The sequence below is a fragment of the Astatotilapia calliptera genome, chromosome 6, assembly GCF_900246225.1.
Source record: "Astatotilapia calliptera chromosome 6, fAstCal1.2, whole genome shotgun sequence".
Lineage (NCBI taxonomy): Eukaryota > Metazoa > Chordata > Actinopteri > Cichliformes > Cichlidae > Astatotilapia > Astatotilapia calliptera.
In genome coordinates, this window is record NC_039307.1 from 25,413,745 (window position 1) to 25,438,714 (window position 24,970).

The 24,970-nt window shown below is 40.2% G+C and overlaps 1 protein-coding gene across 4 annotated transcripts in view; it reads right to left on the reverse strand.

The window, feature by feature from the left end:
- gab1 (GRB2-associated binding protein 1) overlaps positions 1-24,970 on the reverse strand; it is a 56,937-nt gene that overhangs the window by 17,035 nt on the left and 14,932 nt on the right. For all 4 annotated transcript variants that reach the window (XM_026171325.1, XM_026171324.1, XM_026171328.1 and 1 more), the window contains exons 3-4: positions 1,774-1,902; positions 1,180-1,345 (exon numbers count right to left, since the gene is read on the reverse strand). In XM_026171325.1, coding sequence (XP_026027110.1) covers positions 1,180-1,345; positions 1,774-1,902 — 295 coding nt within the window. The remainder of the gene's footprint in view (positions 1-1,179; positions 1,346-1,773; positions 1,903-24,970) is intronic.

Consider the following 24,970-nt stretch of genomic DNA (forward strand, 5'->3'; position numbering starts at 1 on the left):
TCATGGCTAAAAAGAATCCCCTGATGCTCCATGGCATCTTCACCATGTCCAAGCGCTTTGTTGAGAGACACCAGCGTGGACAAATAGTGATTTCCTGTAGTCATCTTCTAACAGGGGAATCCTTGGATCGCTTAAAGCTGCGGTTCTTACCTGGAGAAACTTACATGGCCATGCTATAGGATCGTTTTGCCTGTTCATGCTGTTGCCATGATATACTGAATCTCACTTAAGGAAAAGGAAAAAAAGAAAAGAAAAAAAAAAGAGAGAGAGATGGCAGGTGTTGTTCATATGCTAAAAATTATTCATTGCTGTCCACAGCTACTACGCTTCTAGTTACTAGTTACTACTTCTAGTTACATTATGCATTCTGTGGTAATAATGAGATTAGGATGCTTTTCTAAGGTGTTGCAGGTGCATTAACGCTAAAAATGGGTTGCTTTAGCCCGGTGCTAGGTGGCTGCAAACCAACATGATGATGTGAAAATATCCGATGCAGATAAGAGAGCCTAACATGTGCCTGTGCACCACTTTTGGTGGCTCAATTCCTGATGGTCTAGGGCATAGGTGTCAAACTCTGGCCCGCGGGCCAGATTTGGCCCGCAGACTAATTATATTTGGCCCGCGAAGCCATACCAAATTACTATTAGAGCTGGCCTACTGGTATTATACAGCTAATATATATATTGTTTAGTATTAAGCTTTGCTTGTTCCATATTCAGTTTTTCAGCAAAACTTGTTTGAGTCCATAAGAAAAGATTCATTCTTATATCTAGAGGAAGATTTTTTTTTCAATAAATATTAACGTTAGCCCGCGACTTTGTTCCAGTTTTGAATTTTGGCCCACTGTGTATTTGAGTTTGACACCCCTGGTCTAGGGGAAGTTTGTGGAAAAAGAAACACACAAACATGCAAACCGAGATTTTGTGTATTATGGTGAAACATAACCAGGTAATTATTTCTGATCTACTGATGTTCTTAAATAAATCACAGCCTGTGCCACAAATGTAACAAAATCACCCTATTTCAAATATCAACAGTTCAAAGTAAACTTTCTACTCGAAAGACACAGAATATAAGTATATATATAAACATAAATATCACTGTGTAACCTCGACAGTGAAGCAAAACATCAGTGCCAATAGTGCCCAAACAGAGTGATGTGTGGCTAATTGTAATTACCGTCATCGGTGGGGTTAAAACCACAAATGTCGCAGATGTGGCGGACCCACTTATTCATCTCGTCTTCGGTGTCAGCCACCAGATAAAAGATGCGGTCAAAGGTTTTGATGTCGAATATGTAGCTGTTCTCCAAATCTTTCTTGCTGAAGGTCAGACCGGCGTCCACCTGAGGGAGAGCAACCGACACGGCTTAGCTTAATGTGGCATCAGCCAAGGAAAGACTGATCACTAATAGAGCTAACCAAAGAAACGAAAAAAAGGGAAAATGTATTAAAGTGATCATTCTTAATTAAGAGAATTTGCAAAAATAATCTAAAAGGTAACTGCTCTCTAAGCAACAAATGAAATTTGGAGCGCTAGAACCCAGCACTTAAACTATTATGCTAAAACATTTGTACACCGCAGTCACGTACAGGGCATTTTCATTATTTTACACAGATTTTTAAGGACAATTAAATTCATCTTGGATATTATGCAAATATTCATCCAAATACATCAAAGTGACATCATGCAAACCTGGATCTATTCAAGATGGTAATAATTTATATAACTTGTGCAATAAAACTACAGGGCAGAAGTAAAAGGGGAGCATACCTGTTCACATAAGTTGAGGTCAATCACACGAATGGGCTTCTTGGCATGGTCATTCTTGTAGTACTCCAACACGTCTGGGTCGCCTGTCAGACGGCCGCTGCGAAGAACAAACCACCGCTTCTTCCATGCCTGCAGGGTGAGCACAGAAATGAGGCCAAAGGTTACATGTGTGTTCTCACAATGGCTTCTCCATTCCCAGATGACCACAGGCTGGCCAAATGCTGTACTTTTTTCAGTTTAGCCACTGTGTCCTATCATAGCTTGTGTCTTTGTGTGCATTCTCCACCAGCTGCACTGCCCTTGCTAAAAGAACAGTGAGCCAGAGGGAAGAGGCCCGCAACCAGAAATGTGTGTCTGGGATAACCAGAACAAAAGCCACATAGTTTGGTCTAGCACCCTGGCTGCAGTGAACAACCAAATCTATAATAAGAAACGGGCAATTGGGTCCTCTCTTTCAAATCCAATTTATTGTCTGTGAGAAAAAGACATCACATAGCAGACAAAAGAGTTCAAACTCAGACACAGGGAGGGGGGGAGACATAAGCAGACGAGAGCTCAGCACTGTAAATAAAGGGTTGAGCAAGCAATCTAGCAATATAATCCTTGAATATATTAAGGACATTAATGAAACAATGGAATGGGACCATGGGAGGCTATTTACCATAATCTAATGCATCAGTAATAAATAGTGATGAAAACATTCCTTTGTGCCACTAATTCCACGTACAGTTCATCTGTAATCATGATTAGCTCTTCAGATATAGGATATGTAAGACTGCCAGCTTCATCACTATGTTAAAGTGACAGTTACTGTGATTCACTGCTAGGTTGCCTTTTATAACATTATTCTTCGAGCCATAATAACTGTAATATTTGGAATACGTGCAAGAGTTGTTACACTTGTGGCAGCAAACATTTTGATTGGGTCATTCATCCTGGACTTTCTCTGTTTGTGTGTGTGTGCGCCTGTCCACTCGGAGCCTCACGTTCACTCATCGATGACAAAACTCAGTGCCATTCATACCCAAGTGGAGCAAAGTACAGCATTATCAGGCACAGGAAGTTTAACCCGTGCTTTAGTATGACAGCATGCATTCAAACTCCAAGGGTGCTCATTCACACCAGAATCACTAAGACTAGGACGGATACAGGGTGTTGCTCCGAAACTGACCCCAAAAGCCTGGATCAGATTACCTAAGGTAAGCATAGCAGCAGCAGTTAGGAGGTATTCCACACCTGGTACACCGACAGCTCTTATTTGTATGTTTGCAGTTAATTAAAAACATTTTCAAAGTATCGTCAAAGTGAAGCGGCATGACTGAAAAGATCAGAATACAACTATGCTTTCTTTCTCTCTCGCCCACTTTCACTCCCAACATGTTGGTTTGTTACGAAGCTTTTATTTTAGTAACTTAGCATGTTGTCCTAAACTCAGTTAAATAATATTTCACTCCGGCTCTTTGGCAGCTCCACACGTAACTTGTGTTTGTGAAGAGAAAAAAAAAGTAAAATAAAAATATTTTATTTATTTACATTTTACTTTTAAGTGAGTAAGCAGTTTACATCAAACATGAGGAATTAGCAAATTAGGATTTCAGCTTATTATTTTAAAACTATGTTTGGATCAGTATCAGCAAATACCAGTATCAGAGGATCCCTTGTCAAGACAACAAGACAACAGGTTTAGATGCATGAGAGCACCTTATGGGAAAAGCCAATAGTAAGTTCAGGTGGATAAGCAACAGTATTTGGGGTAACTGGGCAAAAAAAGTTCCATAATAATAATCAGAACACGGGTTAAAGGCTCTCATCTGAGGCTGAATCCTTTCAGTGCAAACAGGTGAGAGCTGCAGGAGCAGGGCCGTCCATTTTTTTAAACTTTTGTGTTTTACTTCTTTATATTTCTTCTTACTGCAGATTCTGAACTTGTTCACATGTTCACACTACAAATAAAATGTGACAGCAAACGCGTTCTAGTGTGAACCCTCAAAGCGGCCCGCATGCGCAAAAGAAGACGTCACACACAACGCGCTCAGCTTAGATCCAGACCAGACAGTATGGTTTGACTGATGGCCCTTAATATAAAGACTTGTTTCTGACTTAACGTTTCCCAATTTTGCTTTAAGGTATAAAGTTATTTTGTTATTTACAAATGGCCTAATAATTATCCTTATTGCTGTTTTAGAGAGGAGCGGTGCTTCAAAGGATAGTTGCAGATTTCTGTCAGAATCTGCAGATTATACAGTACAAATAAAATGTTCACGTTTCTCCAACGTTGTCTTCCCAACAGTTTTACTGGATCGCCAGGAAGCTTTCGCGATGTCTTCTCGAGCGCTTCTCTGGCGCTGATAACTTTCTTGTCTCAGTGACGTAAAAGATGGATTTAATGCGACATGACCATTCAAACAGCAGTCGCTTTCTAAAACATCAGATATGTATCAGATTCAGTACCACATACAAAAGTGACCCAGGTCAGATGTGAAAATATCGAATTTGTGCTGTTCGTACTGTCACACCATGATCGGATATGGGTCGCAAAGTTTAAAAAAGTCAGAATTGATGCGCTTTTGCTTGCAGTGTGAACGTAGCCTAAGAGTCAGGGGCCCACTTGGGTGTACAAAGCCAAAGGAAGGATTGCTTTGTCACTGCATTCAACATTCAATAAACACACAGACACACATAAATGCTGAGTCAAAGAAGTCATGCTCTCTTGCTTTTGTTGAGTCATGGCAGCTGAAATGAATGTTTGTTTTAGAGCTCAAAATAAGCTCTCTGTGAAATTATTAGTGAGAATTGCCCAAGACAGAAAAGGCGATTTTGTAGAGGACAGAGGATTTGTCCAAAAATATTTCACTTCCTTTTACTGCTAAAGCCAGGGGCCGAGGAAAAAGGGATTTTCTTTTCTTTTTTCAAAGATTTATCAAATGTCTTGCAACACCAAATGGAAACGGCCAACCCAACAGAACCTCTGAGCGATATTTGACATGTGAGTTTAAAATGGCACACGAGATCTAGTAGACAAACAACCACCACTGAGATCAAACAGATAAGGAAGCATACCAGCAGAGTGTGAGGAATGCAAACTAAAGCTTTGTTGTTGCTATTTTGGAATAAGATTTTGACCCTATTAACAATGCTCTGGCCTTGTTTTTTCATCCACAGGGTGTCCTTTGTTAGTGGGCCAAGCGCCACACTGAGACGGCATGAAGAGCATCAGACCTTTCCCTCCACCAACAGGATGAGCAAACAAGCAGACCTGCAGAGCTCTTGGATTTTCAATTACAAGCACACAGATATACAAGAATCAGACTGAAACGTTTAACAAAGAACATTCACATCACACACTTGCATAGTGCACTCATGCATGCAGCCCATGTTTCACACACTCTAGTTCAAAAGGCCTGCATTATATAATCACAAACACACCCACACAATCCGAACTGAGGCTTAAACCTATTAAACCTACATCCTTTGAGGTAGGCCCACTTAAATATCACATTTCAAATATCAAAGTACAAAAGCTTGGGTGGTGAAAAAAAAGAAAGGGAAAAAAAAAACACAAACAAAAAACACAAGGCTCATGTGCCCGTGCTGGTTTGACCGAGATGGTGGGTGTGGAGAAGGAACCTCTCTCTCTCTTCCATATGACAAAGCGATCCTGGGTCAGGTTACCCTGCAGGGAACAGAAGGACCAAGAGCTTGGGTTACAGCGAGGCCAGGCCCGCCCAGGGAGAGAGTGTTGACAACTGAGTAAGTCGTATACACTCAAGACACGGGCAAGTGAAACCTGCTCCACAAAACTGCTTCACAGCCACAGAACAAAGTTCTTTTTAAAAATATACACCATCCATCCATCCATCTTCTTCCGTGTATTCAGGACCGGGTCGTGGGGGCAGCAGCCTAAGCAGAGAAGCCCAGACCTCCCTCTCCCCAGCCACCTCCTCCAGCTTGTCCAGGGGAACACCAGGGCGTTCCCAGGCCAGCCGAGAGATATCATTTCTCCAGCGTGTCCTGGGTCTGCCCTGGGGCCTCCTCCCGGTGAAGATATACACAGGACTGATCATTTACGTCATGAAAAAAAAATTATAATAATAACAAGAGACAAATATGTCACACAAGCAGACAACATCTGCAATTCCTGCACAATGACGACTCAAACTGAATACACAACAACAGCATGAGATGTTGTTGATTAACAAAAATGTGCCTTCTGTTTGAAAAACACACTTGAAGTCATTCATTATAATAAATGATAATACATATGTTAAAGCACCTGTCCAGAGAATAAAAGTACTGAAAATGTAATAATGAGTTATTATATCAGTTAAAATATTGATGATTCAGTCCTGGGACAGATTGTTAAAATATAATAATTTCAAACTATGTATTTACAGTGTAACAACAGATGCAAACAAAAGCCAGTTTTAAACCTACATGCAATACTGTGTTATGGGCCAGCCACAGTTAAAAGCAGTAGTCAGTGTTGCCATGAATCCGTGCGCAGTGTTTCTGCACTGCCACATTAGCATGGTCACAGACTGAAGTGGTTCTAGGAGGACAAGCTGTGTGGTAGCTAGAGCATCTCTCCTCCATCTGTGGGATTTCACACAGTTTTTCTTATGCACAATTATACACACTCGCACTGTTTTTTTTTTTAACCAAAGATCTGCATTGCCCAGCCAGCCCTAGGCATATGAATAAAAATTAACACCTACATAGTTAATAACACACAAATGAAAACACCACCCAGGGTCTTAGCATCCCTGACGGCCAGCTCCTCACACAGCTCCTAAATCGCACCTCATGTCACTGGCATGGATGCATAATCATGTTTATGCACACAAGACAACATGAAAGAAGTAGAAATCAAATCAGTGCAACGAACTGTGGAATATATTGGCAGGAACTGCAACAAAGAAGTTAAAAGCCATGCAGTGGTCCGTAATCACATTTCTCATTTACCTCCTACCAGACTGAAACGATTTAAGATTTAAGTGTGTTAAAAAGTGTTCCTTTTTTAAAAGTGCATGGGGAGCGACAGTGTAGTCAGGCACTAGCCGTGAGTTTCCTTTGGATTTACCTTTATATAAATTGAATAGAACAATGCTACAAGTAATCATCTTGCCTTTCATCCTTTCAAATGCATGGTGCAGTTTTTGTTTGTTTTTTAACTTTTGGTGATGCAGAGATTTAACTGGGCCTTTTTTTGATAAATTAAAAGTCTTTTAAGCCCCAAAGTAATTGAGAAAGGATGGGTTATGTTACCTCCAATAAAATATGAGATGAAAAAGAAAACAAAATATATAAAAATTCTGCACATCCTTGTCGTTAGTGCATGTACAGTACACAGACAAAATGGTCAACACAAGCACAACAACACAAGAGTGCAAGGCCAATTGATTGCTGCCCACTATTACCCACCTCCTGTGGATGCTGATGAAGACTATGATGGGGTCTTTAGTCCTGCTTTGTGGTTTGTATAGTCCATTGTAGCTGCTGCTGTGTTCAATTCATGGCTAAATCCAAGTTGATCTAAGACTGCTTGCAGTGCCTAATGACTACATGGTCTACGCATGTCTATTCCAGCATTCTCTAAATCACTGTCCTAGTCTGAACTGTGAAGTTCACCCACAGAGCCCGCTTCAGCTTGTAGAAGTCTAGTGTTCGTGGCTCCAGGGCTGGGAATGGGACAGCATGGGACGATGCTGGATCCGGATGGGGAGGGCTCCCTTGGTATGGCAGCTGTGCCTGCCAGCCGTGGTTCATCCCTCAACCCGTTTTCTCCAAGTAAGCCTTCTGATAGGATGGGATGGGACACAGGAAGAGACCCTCTATTTGCCCACCCAGGGCCTGGAGCCTACTAGGAGCAGACAGAGGGGGCATTGAGGGGCTCACTAAGATGGTGACACAGGAAGGGAGGGTGGGAAGTTTGAAAAGAGATGCCAACTGAGTGGAGTCACACTGCCGTCAGAGCCCTCCTGACCCAACATCACTGAGAATGACGGAGGCAAGGGTGGGGGAGAGAAGTGGGGAAAGAGCATAAAGTGGGGGGAAATCTGCAAATGTTACAGTCCTATTTAATTCCACAAAGAGAGAAATGGTGAAAGGCAAATTAGCTGTATCTTCTAGCATCAATCACAACAGAGGGTAGGCCTACCCTAGATTTTATTTATTGTGCAGCGCCTACCTAAACACGTAATCTCAAGATGACAGAAAGAGAGCTACATGATTTACCTAGAGGAAGCTATAATCGGAATTCGTTAGATGGGTCTGTGGAGGGACCAGGACTCCTCCTCTCAACCTGTATCTCCATGCTGGTCTTTTGAGAGCATATATGAAACCAGCCTGCACCTGCAGACCTCTGATGGTGGAGGCTGCAGCCTACGACAAACTGTAGCTTTTGCTTTATTCATCTGTTTTTGTTTTTTCAGAAATGTCAGTCTTTTATTTTGTAGTATGTTAACCCAACACAGGCAGTTTGAGCTTGTTGATGTGGAAAGTGAAACAACTTGAAGGAGTCTGGAAACATTCCCACTGCACTGGAAGCCAATTAGACAAACTATGCCTTTTAGGCATTGATTGGTATCAATACTGACACTATCCCCTGTTTCAGCTTGTTGGCATTTGCTTGTGTAACATTTCAGTATCTTACTTCTATGCCAACACATGAAATAAGCTAGTTGGAGAAAGTATTGCTAGTTACCAAGTTATGCCAAAGTCCATAACAGAGGAAGAAATGACTGAACCAAAATGATACCACAGTGTGTTGATTAAAGACTAAGCTCCCAAATGCAGTATGATTTAAATAAATACACACTTCTGAGCTATGTGCTTTTCCATGCTGCTGCTGCCAAACTTGACTAAATGCTGAAATTGTACTCAGAGTACAAGAATTTGATGTAATTTATTACTCTGAATTTGTGAAACTGACTGCTAGTGAAGCACCCTGCCAACAACACTCAAGCTCCAGCAACTCCAGCTTTACTACGCTTAAAAGGCTAATTGCGCTTCATGGTTTAGATAGCTTAATGTAGCTTTAAAGGCCTTTAAGTGCCCTAATTGCTAATGCAAATGTACTCTCATCACAGGCTGTTAAGCTGCATACTTAAACTCCTCCATATGCCTAATGGTAAATGACAGAGAGGAAGGCCTATGTGAATCTACAGTTGCACATGGGCAGTCAGGATGTTACATAACGTCGTTTGTTCAGGACACAGTAAGGTGTGCCGTCTCACTAATAAATCTGTTGGACAACATGTGAAGAGTTATTTCTGCTTCAGGGAGAGTTTGTCAGTGTTTAATGTGTGCCGATCAGTGGTAATGCAAGCACAAGTCGTGACTATGCATATTAAATGCAGTGTACCAAAGTCAATTGTCAGGAGGCCAAAAGGACACTTACAATAACTGATTACAACACTATGCTGAAGGGCTGCACCCTCTGACTGAAACAAATAAGCAGTGCTTTTATTACCACTACTTTAGTGAGAGCAGCCAAACGCTCAAATCAGAGGAAAAAAGACCAAAACATACCTTACTACTACTACTGCTGGTGAACTTAATGGTTCCAAAGTTGTGAACCTGAGGGCATGTAAATCTGGATTGCCAGCAGAAAAATAAACTTGAATATATGTGGTGTCAAAAGACAAATAAAATACCAGAAACTGAAAGTACCAGCGCAAAAAGCAATCCAAGTAAAGGTAATGTTAATCCTCAGGATTGGTAACATTACTAAAGTCAAGCAACAGACCAAAGACAAGTTTCAGTCCAAATGACTCATAACGTACCTAAGCCTCAAACTGCTGATTTATTAAAAAAAATAAATAAATAAAACAGTGTTGCAAAGACTCAGCGAAACAGCCAAAGACAGAACACAGGGAAAGAGCAGTTAACATTTCATTAACTTGCTGTGAATTAAACAAACTCCTAAAACTACAAATTGAAAGACGTCGACCCCAAACATCAGAAACTTTGGGTCAGAGCATTAGCAGCTCTCCAACTAGTAATATTAAAGTTCAACTGCCAACTAGTCAAAAGAAGAAAAAAAAGAAAAAGTGCTGCATTTGCACACAATCAAAACATCTGCACAGACAGCATGCAAACAAATCCCATTCACTTTCCTGTTTTGAAGGAAAAGGGGGGCTGCTGGAGAATACTCTAGTTTTAAATAAATTATGACTGTGAGAATTCAGGAAATGTGCTGTGCTGAAAAACAGCACAAATGTTAGTAAGCATTAATATGTCATCCTAAGAACAGTTATTATAAGACGCTGCCTTTAAATTTAATCTCTAACACAGTTCGCAGTAAAGTGTCTTCCAGGGTGGCTACTTACTGTGTTTACTTTAGGTCAGACTCAATAGACAAGTGGCGGGGAAAAAAGGTGATGTTAAAAATCATGTGTTTTGCATAAATTCTTGATCCCCCCCAATCTCTGAATCACAGGCAGAGAATGTCAAGTAAAGACTCACAGAGTCACAACGGCGACATTTACAGGAAACACCAGAAATATCCTTTAACCTTAATATCACAATGCAAAGCTGAACCTTTCAGTCCTGGCGTGAGGCTGTTTTGTCATCGTCATGATCCAAACCACATTGGAGAACAAGGGACACGGTAAAATAAACAAGAAAAAAAAGTGGCACATGCAATCTGAAAGTCAGCTTCCTGGTTGTTCTGTGCACAAACCGTGCCACATTTGTATTCAGCTATATCCTGGTCTTTTTTTTTGGCCCTCTGTCAATTTTAAGCCTCAGCCTCAAACATGTAACCATAGCTGAGCCGTGCTGTGTCAGGATTTCACACATGACCTTTGCTGTAAAAAGAAAACTCAGTACCTCACTAACCTACAGTCAAGTAAACAAGTAAACGTAGTTTCTATCGTTATACCGAACTCCCGTCTTGAGCTATTGAGTCATCACCTGTGCATTTTTCACTTCTACCTATAGATCTGTGATTAGCTGAACCCTTTGCACTCAGCGTTAGCTTTAGCTTAGCTCTGGGTGCACAGTTTACACCAAGCAGCATGCGACTGGCTGAGCCATCTGTCCCATCTGAGTGGGCTGCGGGTAAATGACCTGCACCCCAGCTGCACTGACTCATCTCGTCTAAGACAGCTTCTCTGTTTGTTCAGAAAAAGAAGAAGAAGAAAAAAACCACAGTGTGAGGTTTAGAGCTGAAGGAGAGACGGGGCACGGGATACGCACGAGGTGAAGCTGAGGGAGAAAGAGAGAAGGTCAAGATTTTGGTGATAATATGAAGAAAAAACAAAACAAAACAAACAAAAAAAAAGTAAATGATTCTCTTTTATCTGCCAAAAATCACCACCAGACTCAATTTTTATGACCACATAGAAAACACATCTCTTATTGGTTATTTCATATAATATAAAAAAAAAAAAAATCCTTGTATTAGCCTCACACTCACACGATAAATCTTTCCACAGCAGGAAATTAAATGTACTGCAGTAACCAGTGTGTCTGTATTGATTTGTGTACTTTTCAGAGTTGTCTCATTCTAAGGGTGCCTGGAGGGAGGTGAGGAAAAAAAATTAGATGTATTAGATGCTCTAATCTTACTTGGTGTTCATGAGGAAAATTATACATGAAATTCAATCCTTAGTGCTGTAAAAGAGGATATGTCGATCTAATCAAATTCTAGCTTCAACCCAAACAATTAAAGCCGCTCCTGTGTAAACACTTAAGCATGTCGCGTATCTGAATGAGTATTTCTTCCACTGTTGATATGCATAACTAATATGGAAATTCTTGTGATTAAGTGGAGTCAGAGAAAGGTCACACTACAGCAACCCCAAAACAGTAACACTGTTTCCTCTGTGCTGCCAAATGCTGGCCAGTTTTATTTTAATAGTTATCAATTTTCAAATCGAGTTTGGGGGGGGGGGGAACTGAAGGAGCGAATTTCACAGAGTCCCTGTGACATTTTCAGCTATTTGGGTTAAATGCCTGATTATTATGAAATTGCGATCGCTGACGCAGAAAGGCAAACAAACTACTACAAAACATTTCCATGACACTGCGATCTTACTGAAATGCGGTAAACAAATGCGCAAATTTTTAGAGACCACACTGCTTCCCTGAGTCTCGCTATCACGTCCTTTATACTTTGCTGAACAAAGGCTGTTTTAAGAGAAGAGTGTCAAGAGCGTCAGAGATTTTGGCACTCACGGCCTTGGTGACGAGGTCTGCAAAAGGAGTAGGAGGGGAGGGACAAAAGCTTCTCTATGCTTGGTGCTGCTACTTGTATAAATCAGTCTTTGTTGGTGAGACATGACTGAGATTCTTGCTAAACAGCTATTTTTACATCCCTGAGCACTGCAGAGGGCAGCTAACGTACCAGTAAGAGTGCATGGCCTTTGGCTAAGTGAGGCCGTTCAGCCAACGTCATCTGCCCCTCCGCCTGCTGGAAAGAGAGGGGACCTCCTGGAAAGCTGTGCATGACCGAGGTCCACGGTCAGTGAGCGGTTGCTAATAGCCAGCTAACGTTATGACCAGTGTCGGACTTCCAGGTAAACACTGGTGATTACGCTGGTGAATCATGGTCATGCAAGCTGGAGTATTGTTAGACCAATCTAATGCAATGACCCAAAGTGAACAGCTGGCACAGCAGATGGCCAGTGCAACAGCGAGTCTTCCATAAGCATAAAAACCATACAAAAAAAAGACAATTTCCTACACAAAGAGCAGAAAGAGCTAGTACATAGGTGTTTTCTTCTAATATTACTGACACGCAAAGGCGCCTCTTTAATTCTTTTCAGCCATCAAATAAGTAGCATTGCCAACTTTATCAAGATTTTTGCTTAACATTCATTTCACTCAAACATGACACCTGTTAGCAGATAGCAAAGAGACAGTGGAGAGTAGAAAAGTTAGGATTAGGAAAAGTTTGGATTCTAAAGAAGACTTTCTTTGTGTCTCACGGCTGCTTCACTAAGATTTTAAAAAAACATTCTTAGCTTTAATGTTGAGCTTCTAACAAAGGATCTACCAATACATCTTTGCCTCGGTCTTAATATTTAATCTTAATTGATGAAAAATCTGCTGCCATTTCAGTTAAACCTGACAGGACATTAAGTTTGGACGGAAATTCTGATTAAATCAGCATTCAAGTTGGATCTTGGTGAATTACAGATGATGAGATTTTCTCTAAATGTCTTCTTGAGAAATTGTTTTTAAAGACAGCCCAAAGAAGGATGTAATTAATGTTTTAAAACCAGCTCTTTCTTTGTATTTCATTCTAATTTATACAGACTGCATGCGTAAAAGAAGGCACGAAGAAAGCTCTTCTTCCTTCATGACTTCAATTTCATACATGGATCCATAAAATGAGCAGGGATTGTTAATGCGCATTACAAATAAGCTTTGATGAACTAATGAAAACTCATTTTCCTGCAGCACTGCTATATGAAGGAAAAAGATGATTTTCAGGTATTCCAGTTACGCTGTATGGCAAACCTTCTAGCCCAAATATCATCATCAAGACTGAAGAAAAAAAAAAGATTTTAAAAAATACAGAATTCCAGAGCTTGAAGTACAGATTGTCCATGACTGGCTAAAAATAGTGCCCCTACCTTGGAAGCTGCACATCTGTAGTACAAAAGTTTCTTAGCAGTATTCTGCAGTATTTCTTGATGGTGAAGCGTGTGTGGCGCTGTTTTTGTTGTTGTTTGCGCCTTTTGCCTTTATCATGTGGTGCAGTGTGTGTGAGGGTCTGCAGTTTGTAACCTCTCCCTCCTCCGACTTCCTTTTCAGTGTAATCAGGTTGTCCCAGACCTTCATAGTTGCCACTTCTAAATCAGTGGGGGTGGGACCAGGAGAGCTGCAGTAAGCGCTACGCGTACAGAAATATGGAAGTACCACAACGTATTCCACTTGATATTCAAATAAATAAATAAATCTCGGTGTAACTATTTTTACTTTTACAGTTTATCGTTATTCAGCTGCAACACACTGCATATGTTCAGTGTCTGCATGAAACCCTTTAAGTGATAATTAGGACAAAATATCAATAATTATCCAACAGGGACGTCAATATCAACATCGTAAATTTGATTATATACACAAATATTAAGAAAGAAATATGTAAAGTGACTCCATGGTTCGGTGTTTAACGCGTTCACCTTCCATGTGGAAGATTCCCAGCCCAAGACTGGGAGGACACACAAGCCCTCCCTCTGTGGTCACACGGCAGCGCAGTCGCAGTGCCGATTGCAAACCGGGATAAATAGAAAGATTGCCGTCAGGAAGAGCATCCGGTGTAAAATCTGTGCCCAATCAACCCATTGTCACAACCCGTTGGGAAAAAAGGGAGCACTCGAAGGATATCTTTTAGATCTACTTGAATATTTAATTAAAAAAATAAAGACACTTGATGGTGACAGTTATGAAAAAAATATTGTAGTAGCTGCAGCTCTTCTGAGCAGCGCACAAAGCACGATTTCCTCCTGAAAAGTTGTTTGACACGGTGCTGCTGGAGAGTTCCATCTACCTGCAATCACCACACTGTGTGCCTTAAAGTCAAAGTATAATGCTGTATTTGAATGTTTATTTATATATATATTTTTTTTTTTTTACGTTTCAAAACGTGATTTATAGCCAGTTTTAACGGCACATTTACCCAGACTATCCACCTGTGTGATGATGGATATTCAGGATCATTTTTTCCTAACCAGGATCTTGCTTAAATAAATATATGAAAATATGTTTTCCAATGATTCATGTTGTTTTTTGGGATAGATTTCACACATAAAGCTCTTCCCCCAGGTTACAGCAGTGAAATATTAATTTCTTAATTTCCATTCCTAATTAAATGTCTATCCGTAACTCATAATTCTACGGACGTTGCAGTCTTTGCATTTTTTTTTCTGCGGCAGAATCTGAAGACTGCATCCTCTTCCCTGGATCTGAGCCTCCCCCCTGCTTCCCGTGGAGACTTTATGATTTGGTTTCCCATCTGCACTCTCAATAAAAAGAGGTCAGAGATGCCACAGTGTGCATAGCTTTCTGTACTCGCCTCCTTCACAAAACCACTACCGCAGTAGAAGGCAGACCCCAAATGCTTCTCCCAGTGCTGCCAACATACCTTGTTGGTGACTGGAGGTCAAGAGACGACAAGGGGTGATGTCTCACTCCAATGTGTTTTCTATGTGGAACAGGCTGCGTGTAATTATATTAAGATGAATGATAATTAAAGCAACTTAAAAAAAATAGTAAAAGCATCCTTGGTAGCTAGGCAACAGTAGGAAAATGAATATAGAGTTATTACAAGCATTACCTTACTGTAGATATCAGACGGTGAGAGAGGTTTGCTCATGCTTAGCTGTGGTTTTTGTGCTTTAAAATGACATAGCTCTAAGCAGTGCAACAACAGTGAGAGTGTACATGAGTAGCTTAACAGATTAAGAGTCACCTGTTAAACAACTGTGACTGATCCAAAGGGTTACAGCCAAGTTACGCAGGTTACGCGAAGTGCAACGGCACAGTACATTAGCGATGTATGCGAGCAATACATTAGATGGATAAAAGCTGTCACTCTCATTAGACTGCACCAGAAACACTAGTTTGTTAAAATAATAACAATTAATATATTTTGTGATGGGATGAGCAGGGACGAGAGCCGGCTGAGATTTTTGGTAAAATTGATCTGAGCATCTGTTTAGCCAGTTTTTCTTTATTTGATTGGACTGATCGCTCTTTGGTAAAGTGGATATGTAATGTTAATTAGCCGTGTGCTGCTGATACTCCTGCTTCCGTAGTCATATGGAGCTAATGTCTGTGAGCGTAAAAGCTGGTTGTAAAGCATGCTAGTCTGACCCAATTTTAATCCGGTGTGAACTGAAAATACACGAGAAGAGTCGAGTTTATGTTTTTCTTTAACTGACAAAAGTTGTTTTAGCCTCACCATATTTTATATATTTTCATTTAAGTGCATTCAGTTAAGCCAACAGCCCGAAACAGGTTGATATTTAATTTACTTCCAAGAAGCAAGCTGCCATGACAGAAAGGAAGACGCTGGAGAGTGTTTAGCATTTTCACTGGAAAAATGATTAACTAGTGATTGAAGTTATCATGTATTTAACTAGTCATTTTAGGTATTACAATCAGGAGAGATTAAATTGTCCAAATAAATTATATCATAAGAAATGCACAATTCAATGACCTGCAGTGCTGAGAGGCCAAAGACGGGAGAGGAAATTAACAAAGAGAAATAGAAAACAGAGCTAAAGATAGGACCACCCAGGCAAACAAACCGAAGTAACTACAATACCAGCTTATGTGTGTGTCCCACTGAACCTTTAAATGTTCATCTTAGAAACACCCACAAAAAAAAAAAAAAAAAAATCCCAACTGGTTCTTAACTTCTCAATTATGAACCGTTACCACAGCATAGCCATGCTCCCATCTCAGAGTCAACCTCTTCATTTCTCTCTTCTCCAAGAGAAAACAAGAACCATCACATCGTTCCTTTGTATGCAACTACCCCATCTTCCCACACAGGTCAAAAAACACAACAGTGAGAATCCCAAGTCTCAATTCTTTCAGAAGAGCCAAAGTTCAAGACCAACAATTCACAAGAAAACAGACATTTTCACTTTTAATTGACTGCAAATGACTAACCTTGCATTAAAGTTCTCTGTGTTATTTATTTATTTTTAAATCCTGTGTTCATTTTCAGACATTTTTTAATATATTTCAGCAAAGTTTTATGACGAACAGCAGACACAAAACTGGATGGGTATAAAGCAGTAATATTGATGAATTTTGTGCTTGCTCATTCTGTGGCTGCACATAGCTCTGTACAGACAACAATGATATTTTTACTGCAATATGAGCCTATACCACGGACTCATCAGAAAATGTTGCCCGAAATGCAGGGAATCAGAAACGTCATCCGAGTCACGAATGTCGTGCCAAAAAATTCAACATTACTCAACAAAGCCCATTCAAAATTTCCTGTTATTTCTTCATTTGGTGGGGATAGGCCCGAAACATAAAACAATAACCTATCTAAGTAGCATATCTATTAAAGTCAAAAGATACAGGGCCTATATTAAACAATGTAGATTAATTTTTATTTTTTTTAACTGTGCAGGTCTTGCATAGCTGGTATATTTTAGTTTTTCTAAATGTAAACAACAATGAATGAATGATCTGCAATATTCAAATATCAGTATGGAGATTATTAAAGATGTTATCATGCTATATATTTCACATGGTAAGACTAATGGTTGACTAATTTTCATGGCTTTCTGAGATTTATAAAGCTTTATAAGTTGAGCACATGAGATTTCACACTAGAACAGGCTGGAGACATGTAATTATTCTGAAGCCCAATATTTCAATATAAGAATGTCCTTAAGAAACTGTTTTAAAATGCTTAATTACAAATGATAATATCTCATTATTGCACAACCAAATATCAAGTTAATGGGGATCTGTGCAGAAACTTGTGCAGCAGCTACAGCCAGCCTGGGTAGAGGCTGTTAAGACCAAACAAACATGGCGACATGGCAGTTGTTTTATGCAACTGGGCATATATGATGGAGCTACCACTTGTGCATTCCAACTTTGCCAGAAATAAACCGGTGAACAGACATCTGCTGTGTACAGTAAAAACAGAACGTGCGCTCTTCAGCAGTGCGCTGACCCATTAGGAACATCTACTGCAGGATCAAAACATGCCAGTTCGCTTCCTTCCCCATCAACACAATCAGTCATTCCCTCCCTCGATCCACCATCCTTCGGTCACTTTGCTTTCATGTGCAGCTGTGAAATTCTCACCCAGCCAGGCGCCATCTGACCCCAGCCCCAACAATCTACGGTAGCGGTCCAAAGAACACAGACCCCGGTAGTCATACTGCTATCTTTGCAAATAGCGCACACAAAGATGAAAGACCATCTGAAGGGCAAACAGGTGTTCTTCATTTATGGGCTTTCACAGGTGACCTAATAGTAGGATAACACCATGATTCTTCAAACTCTATTACCTCAAAAACTACTACAACTTAAAGCAAAGACCACAACCACCTAGCCATAACTTCAAATACACAGTAGGACAATCTGAAACAACTAAAAGGTGGTAATTTTTTTAAAGTGTGGCGTGACCTTGAACTTCGAGGGTGAAGAAAAAAAAAAAAAGATCTACAATTGAAACGGTAATGCTTACCCAGGTTTGCAACAGCAGGCAGTTTGTTCTCTGAAGCTTTGTTGAGGATGTGCCCTAAACCAACTGCGTGACCTTCGTCTCGTGTCCATACAGCCCAGGACCACAGTATCCCTGTTACTTCTTTGGCTTGGATAGGCAGCTGTGCATTTGCTGTCGTTTCTGCACTAACTCTTCCTCGCAGGGCGGAGACAGGAACTCTCAGCCAAGCAATCATCCCATATCATTCATTAGAGTGTGCTCCGACAGCAGGAGGGAAAGACCGAGAGAGAGAAAGTGAGAGGGAGAAGGTGGGGGAGATGAAACAGATGAGAGCGCGAGGAGGAGAAGAACCGATAAGCAGCTCTGAAGAGTAGCTGAGAGAATGGTGGGTCACCCCGGCCTCACTTTCAGACAGGCTCAGACTTAAACCGTACTCACAAGGTAAAGCATTAACTCCAGTGGAGCGGGTTTAAATATTAACACAGTCTCACATCCCAGTATGACTCAAGGAACACAGAAGTGTCAGTAGTTTCCTATAATGTAGGAAACTACATATACATAGATATACTTTTTTTTTTCTCATCGTACCTAAACCAAATACCTCTTGCTAGGTTTTCCAGGAAGCACGAGTCTTTGTGAAACAGCAAAAAGGAGAGAAAAAACACACACAAAGCAAAATAACATCCCTTTGTGGAAGTTTCCACTTTGTAAGCGCTTTTTATCTTCCTGGTCATCTGTTCCCAACACACAAGCCGGGCAAAAAGATTTCCTGTTTTGCCTTCTTTTGTCACCGTGGCTGTGTTTGGGGGCTGTTTTGTCGGGTGCTAACTTTAGAACCTCGGCTAAAAATTTACCTGTTACCGCAACAGGTAATGTGTCGGCTTCTCCATTAAAACTACGTGGCCCAAATGATGCAATTTGACAGTGATGACTGTCTTCTTTGGAAGCTAATGACTCACTGAGGGGATTCCTGTGCACGTTGTGCTATAAATGCTATTAACGTCTATGCAGCGGGTAGAGGAAGCAGAGACGGTAACACATCTGCACTGTGAAAACTTTATAAGAGAATTCAAGGATTTGCTCACGTTGCACAGCCAGTGTTACCTGATACCAATGTGTGGGTGAGAGATTGTATTTAGTATACATATAGTATTACTCTAGTTGTTAAACAAAACAACCAAAATGTCCTTGTGTGCAGCCAGAACCAAAGCACAAACAAGGAAAAACATAAGTGTTTAATAACCATTTTAGAGTTAAAGACATGGCAGGTGAATTGTATGGCACCATGGTCATGGATTTTTACTTCCCAATAAACGGTGCTTGCCATTTCAGGTGGCTTTAAAGTGTCTCTAATGCATTCAATACTGCTCTTAAAGACAGTTTCTTCTCACACAAGAGCTGTCACAGCACTCGCTGGAAGTTGCTGCAGTCAATGATGGTCATTTCATTTTGCATAGGCAAAGCTCACGCTTATGTTTAAAGAATTTCCAACACAACTGTGGCCATTTTGAACACCTGGCCCTGTCTGTGATAAACAAAACAAAAAAAAGAAAATGCCTTGTGTTCATTTGGGAGCACTTTTTTGTGATACTCATTCATAACTTTTCAACAAGGCACTTGAGGTTGTTCATTTACACTCAGTTGTTTACATATGGTTTATTTAAAGATTAATTGTGCTGTAACAACACATTTTTGTGTACAAGTGTAGCCATCAGTGATAGTCACAATCATTTGGTCCAAATACACAACCATAAAGTGGGATTTAGGCTACCTAAGAGTCGTCAAAACTTCCACCCACTTCCTGTCTTCTATATTTCCTGCATACTTTGCCTCAAGTACAAATTTCAATTTAAATGTCTGATAAATACTTGACTCTATTTCTGACCTACTGCAGAGGGTTACAAAGCTACCGCTGTTTGTTAAATAAGCAAAGCAGCAAATCTACAATGACACAAAACAGAATCCTGAATGAGAAGCTGGCTGGTTACTAAAGAGCAATTAATATATCTTTACCTGGTTCTGACGAGTCCAAGCTTAGCTCAGATAAAAAAGAAAAAACGGTGCAAGAGAAGCAAGGTAACCAAGCCACTGACCAGCCACTGTTGTCGAGTGAGTCTGGTCACTTTCCTGCCTACCCTACTGACTTCCCTCCCCTCCTCTCACTCTGTCAAGTCTCCAACACCCTGCTCCAATAACCCCTGACCCACAGGAAGTAGACACAATGGACTGAAAATAACACACCACCTCCCCTGGCAACAACTGCCCACCGCAAACCCCCCACTGCACACCATTTCTACACTGCAGAACACCTACAACAGGCTGGCTCAAGATAGGTGGGTAGAACCAAAAATATCAGCCACTACTCAACAAGCTGTGCCCACACGCCACAAAGTGCACCATCCCACTTTGCATTCCAAGCATGACTACTACTTTTTTTTTCTTTTTTTTTTATTCACTCCTGCAGTACAAAGAGAGACATCAATGATATTATATATTAATATCGTGGATATTCTGGTATATTTATACATCAAGTCTTCAGTTTCACACTACAGCAGGTTGTGCTGCAGACTCATGATGATCCCACTGCACCCCCACTGCACAGTGAGATGAATGACCTCTCCACAGTCAGGACTAAAAAGCATCTGTGAGTGCCTGTGTGGGTGTATGTGTGTAAATGTTAGGCTTATTTGTTATGTTAATAATGCTTGCCCTCAAATGAAGTATACACCAATGAACCCCCGGCAAGATATCTATAAAAAATAAAGATATTTATATTACTATTTAAAAAATGGTATAAAAAAAGAAAAGCTGGGTAACAGACACTGTGTTACTCCACTGCATGTGTGCATCTAACCCAGTTCTTATCCATGTAGCAGTCTAATCCAATCAGTCCAATGAAAATTATTCCAAATCAGATTTAGTGGCCAGTGAGAGGTTGCCTTAGACGTGATCTAATTAGTCGCTCCCTTGGAAGAGTCTGTCCACTAGGAAATGGCTTGAGATGCCGAACGCAGAGATAAGGAAATGGAGTCTGATATGTAATTCTGTGTGGCTAGTGGTGTTGCTTTCAAAAAAGTGGTGCCAGGTTACAGAAGAAGGAAAAACATTTTTTTAAAAAAGCTCGGTGTTATAAAGATCAGAGTTACAAGTTAATGACTCTGCTGCAAAAGATAATTCACTAAGCTGCCTTTCACAGATCTGAAGCGCACCTTGTTGATTCTTATTTTCATTAACGTGTTTGGTGTCCTGTTCTTAGAGCTGATGAGCATGCCCGGGCTTGTTTCTCAGCCAAGGTAAAGACACACCTCCTTTATTCACCAGTCCCCTGAAACTGGTACACACCTCTGCTCTCTGTTGTCACATTCAGATGATACTACTTTACTTTCAGCTGAAAGCAAATTTGTATGTTGTAAACACATACCTGAGAGGTTGTGTGCTGCATCAGTGGCTGTGTGCTTCCCACACACTGGTTCGCCTTTACCAAAGAATGTGTGGAATTTCTTGTACACACTACAAGCGGCAAAGACAACAATGCCAACAATTTTTCAAACTAAATTATTACACAAAACATTGTGGCTTTTTTTTTTTTAAGCGTTTACATGTTTGCTGACTTATTCTCACTTATGGGACACTTATCTACAAATTAAACCTTTTATACAAAAGGTTTAACTTCCTAAAACGTATAGTCTATATATAAAGATCTTGCTCTGTAATGTGGAACGGGGGAAAAAAAAATCCATGCAATTGTGCATTTCAAGGTTTTATGGCCATCTAATGCATGCTGTAGCGAGAAAGCCAGAGTTTGATCCACCACTTAAACCGCAATTATGCATTAACTCCTTTGTAAGAGCTGTCTCCATTAAAAACAAAGTGGTGTCCCATACCCTTTAATAAACAATTTACCATTCACCTCAATAGTCCTGACCACAGACTGCCTCTTTTTTTATATGAAAAAATATAAAAAATTGCAGGACAATGAGGATTTATTCATAAACTATAACATTTTTGCTGCTTCTGATGATGGTTACAAAAAGATGCCCAATTTATCAGGAGACTATCCTAGCTGTCACTCAGACAAGAGGCAGGATCCACCCTGTTAGTCCTGTGTTAGACTTGGCTGTGTTAGACGCAAAAGGGTAGACAACCATTCCAATTCACATCTACACCTCGAGACAACTTAGAATCAGCAGTTAACCTAACAAACATGTCTTTGGACTGTGGGAATCCAAAGCACAGACAGAACGTGGAAGCTCCACGCAAAAACGCACTTTTTTGCTGTGAGGCGACAGGATGACCCTCCTACAAATTCATATGTTTAATGCAACTCTATAAGATTACACAGTATTTAAAAAGTACAATCAGAGTAAGCTACACTTTAAGATATACTAGTGACAATCATGGTCACATCGCATGTGAAGGAAGAATAATCAGGGGAGTGTATTGGATGCATAAGCAGAACTGATAGCCGCCTATTACCGGCTCCACAACCTTCACTTCAGGGACGAGGAGAATAAAAAACAGCACATAGAAAATGCAGTCATCCTAACAATTATGAACACATCTCCGAAGTGTAATTAAAAGTGCATGAAAAGATTGACTCCAGAGCTGGCAAGGTCACAAATCTGACCGACTGGACTATAAAAATCAGAACAACGATGCTGCATATTTTGATCCTCGGGGAACATGACTGTTTACAGCTTATGGTGAAGATTCTCCAACAAGGCCTGACTCCACGAGATCAAGATTCATGAGACTGACAAGAACGTGGTCATAGATCGAGGAAAACTTGTGTCTGAGAGCGGATATAAGGATGTCCAGCTGAGTAAAGTGACTGAAGTGCCATTTTCATTTATTTCCATTTATTTATCTCAACTGTTTGCCGACAGCTGTCAACAGTTTCTGATTAGTAAGACTAACTTATGAAGTATCTTGAGACATTCCCACTTCCACAATATAGCTAAGATTTCACAGAAATTCCAAATTTTCCGTGTTGTAAAATATTTATTCATGTAAAGATAATTCTAATTTAGACCAGTGATCTCAAGCATTTTTTTTGGGGGGGGGGTAAAACTTGAATTTTAATGACACAGTGGTTCATCTGATTCATCACAATCATCACCATTCACAGGTTACTGAATTGTGTGAAGTACATAAAGAAAATTAAGTTGTCAGAACTAGAGATGGCACGATACCACTTTTTTATGTCCGATACCGATATCATAAATTTGGATATCTGCCGATACCGATATGAATCCGATATAGTGTTTTTTAATCAACAAAACTGTTTTTTAAATATCTTGCTGCATTTTGTATAAGTTCATACTCAAGTTTAAAACAACAACTACACTAAAGCTATTCTGTTATACCTGTATGCAAAAAAATTATTTCATAGTTCAGCAATACTGATCAATCTAATAAACTTAAACCTACACCATCCTCCCTATTCTGGTATTTTAAAGAGTACTTAGCATAAATATTAAGCAACCTAACTAATAGGGTTCCAACTCCCAGCAACAACAAAAATAAAAAAATAAAAAAATAGGGAACCACCCCTCACGCTCCACCTCATGATGCTTAAATAGATTCAACATCTTTCTTCAACAAAATTGCAGACTGCACAGATGGTACCTTCCCAAAGGAAAAAGTACTATAGCTTACTAGGGTATATATATTAGACTTAATAGTTACTATATACAGTAATTGACTTCTATTTATTTTACATCAAATTAAAACTTTCGGTGTAAGATTTGGATAATTATTTATTAAAAGCTAGACATTTTAAATGAGAATAAGAAAGAAAAGTATGTCTTTGTGTCCCCTTTTCCCTGTTAATGCCCTATCGGCCCCCCTGGCTAAACTTTGCTAGATCCGCCCCTGCACAGTTACCAGCCGTCAGCTACGTAGAAAAAGATCCTCGAGTAGAAAGTAATATTAAATACATTCTAACAACAGCTTATCAAGCTTAAACGTGCTGCTGTTGTTCAGCCGCTGGTTTCCTCTTTCTGGTGCAAAGTGGGCCAAAAACAAACAAGAGAGACGGACTCGCGACAGAAAAGCCGACCAGCTGATCATTAAGCAGTTTCATGATTGAAGTAGCAGCAAGAAGAGGCAGTCGCTCCATATATCGTTTGGTAAGCTTAACGCAGGAATGCTTTACAAACATTCAGAGATGGACTTACACACTTGCTTTACTTCTCTCGGGATAACTTTGTCGGAGATGAAATGCCGGGTTGCTAGCAAAGCTCCACATGCTATCCAGACCACCGATAGGTCCCGCATGCCACAGCCGCTCTATCACATGATGCATACTGCTCCGACGTGCTAACGTTCTGAGGTGAGTTACGGCGTGTTGCAAGTTTTGTGAGGTTATTTCGTGATATTTAATGGATCGGATTACATTTTTTAATTTTCTCCAATATCCGATCCAGTAATTTAGGTCAGTATCGGACCAATCCGATACGTAATATCGGATCGGTCCATCTCTAGTCAGAACTGGTTGGCTCTATTGTACAAAGTAATGAGAATTAAATTGAAGGAGGCTCACGCGTTTACAACACAGAAGGAGTCCAAACATGGATGAAATAATTGCCAAAAAAAAAAAACAAAAAAAAGAGTCGCCAATTCTGGATTTCTTTGGCTTTAAACTGGATGAAAGAGGTAAACCTAAGGATGTAACCAAAGCGGTGTGGTGCCTGTGCAGACCTATAGTGCGAGCAAAGGAGTCAAACACAACTAACTTGCATGAGCATTTGATCACAGATAAAAGAGGCTGCTGTTAAAACAGTGCTATTATTTTTTTTTTATGTTGACTGCTTCTATTAGCTCCATCATTATTAGCAAGCGTACTCATGGGCAAATAAACAAATAAATCGCCCTTGTAAAAACAATCCCTAATAGTCAGGACAAAATAATCTTGTTTTACTAAAATCTCCAATGCTCCAAGAGGAGTAGTGATTTTGTGACTTGTGGTCAGACGGACAGATGCCTCTACATTGCATAAGCTCATCAGCTCATCCAGCTGAATGAGCTGAAGCTTCA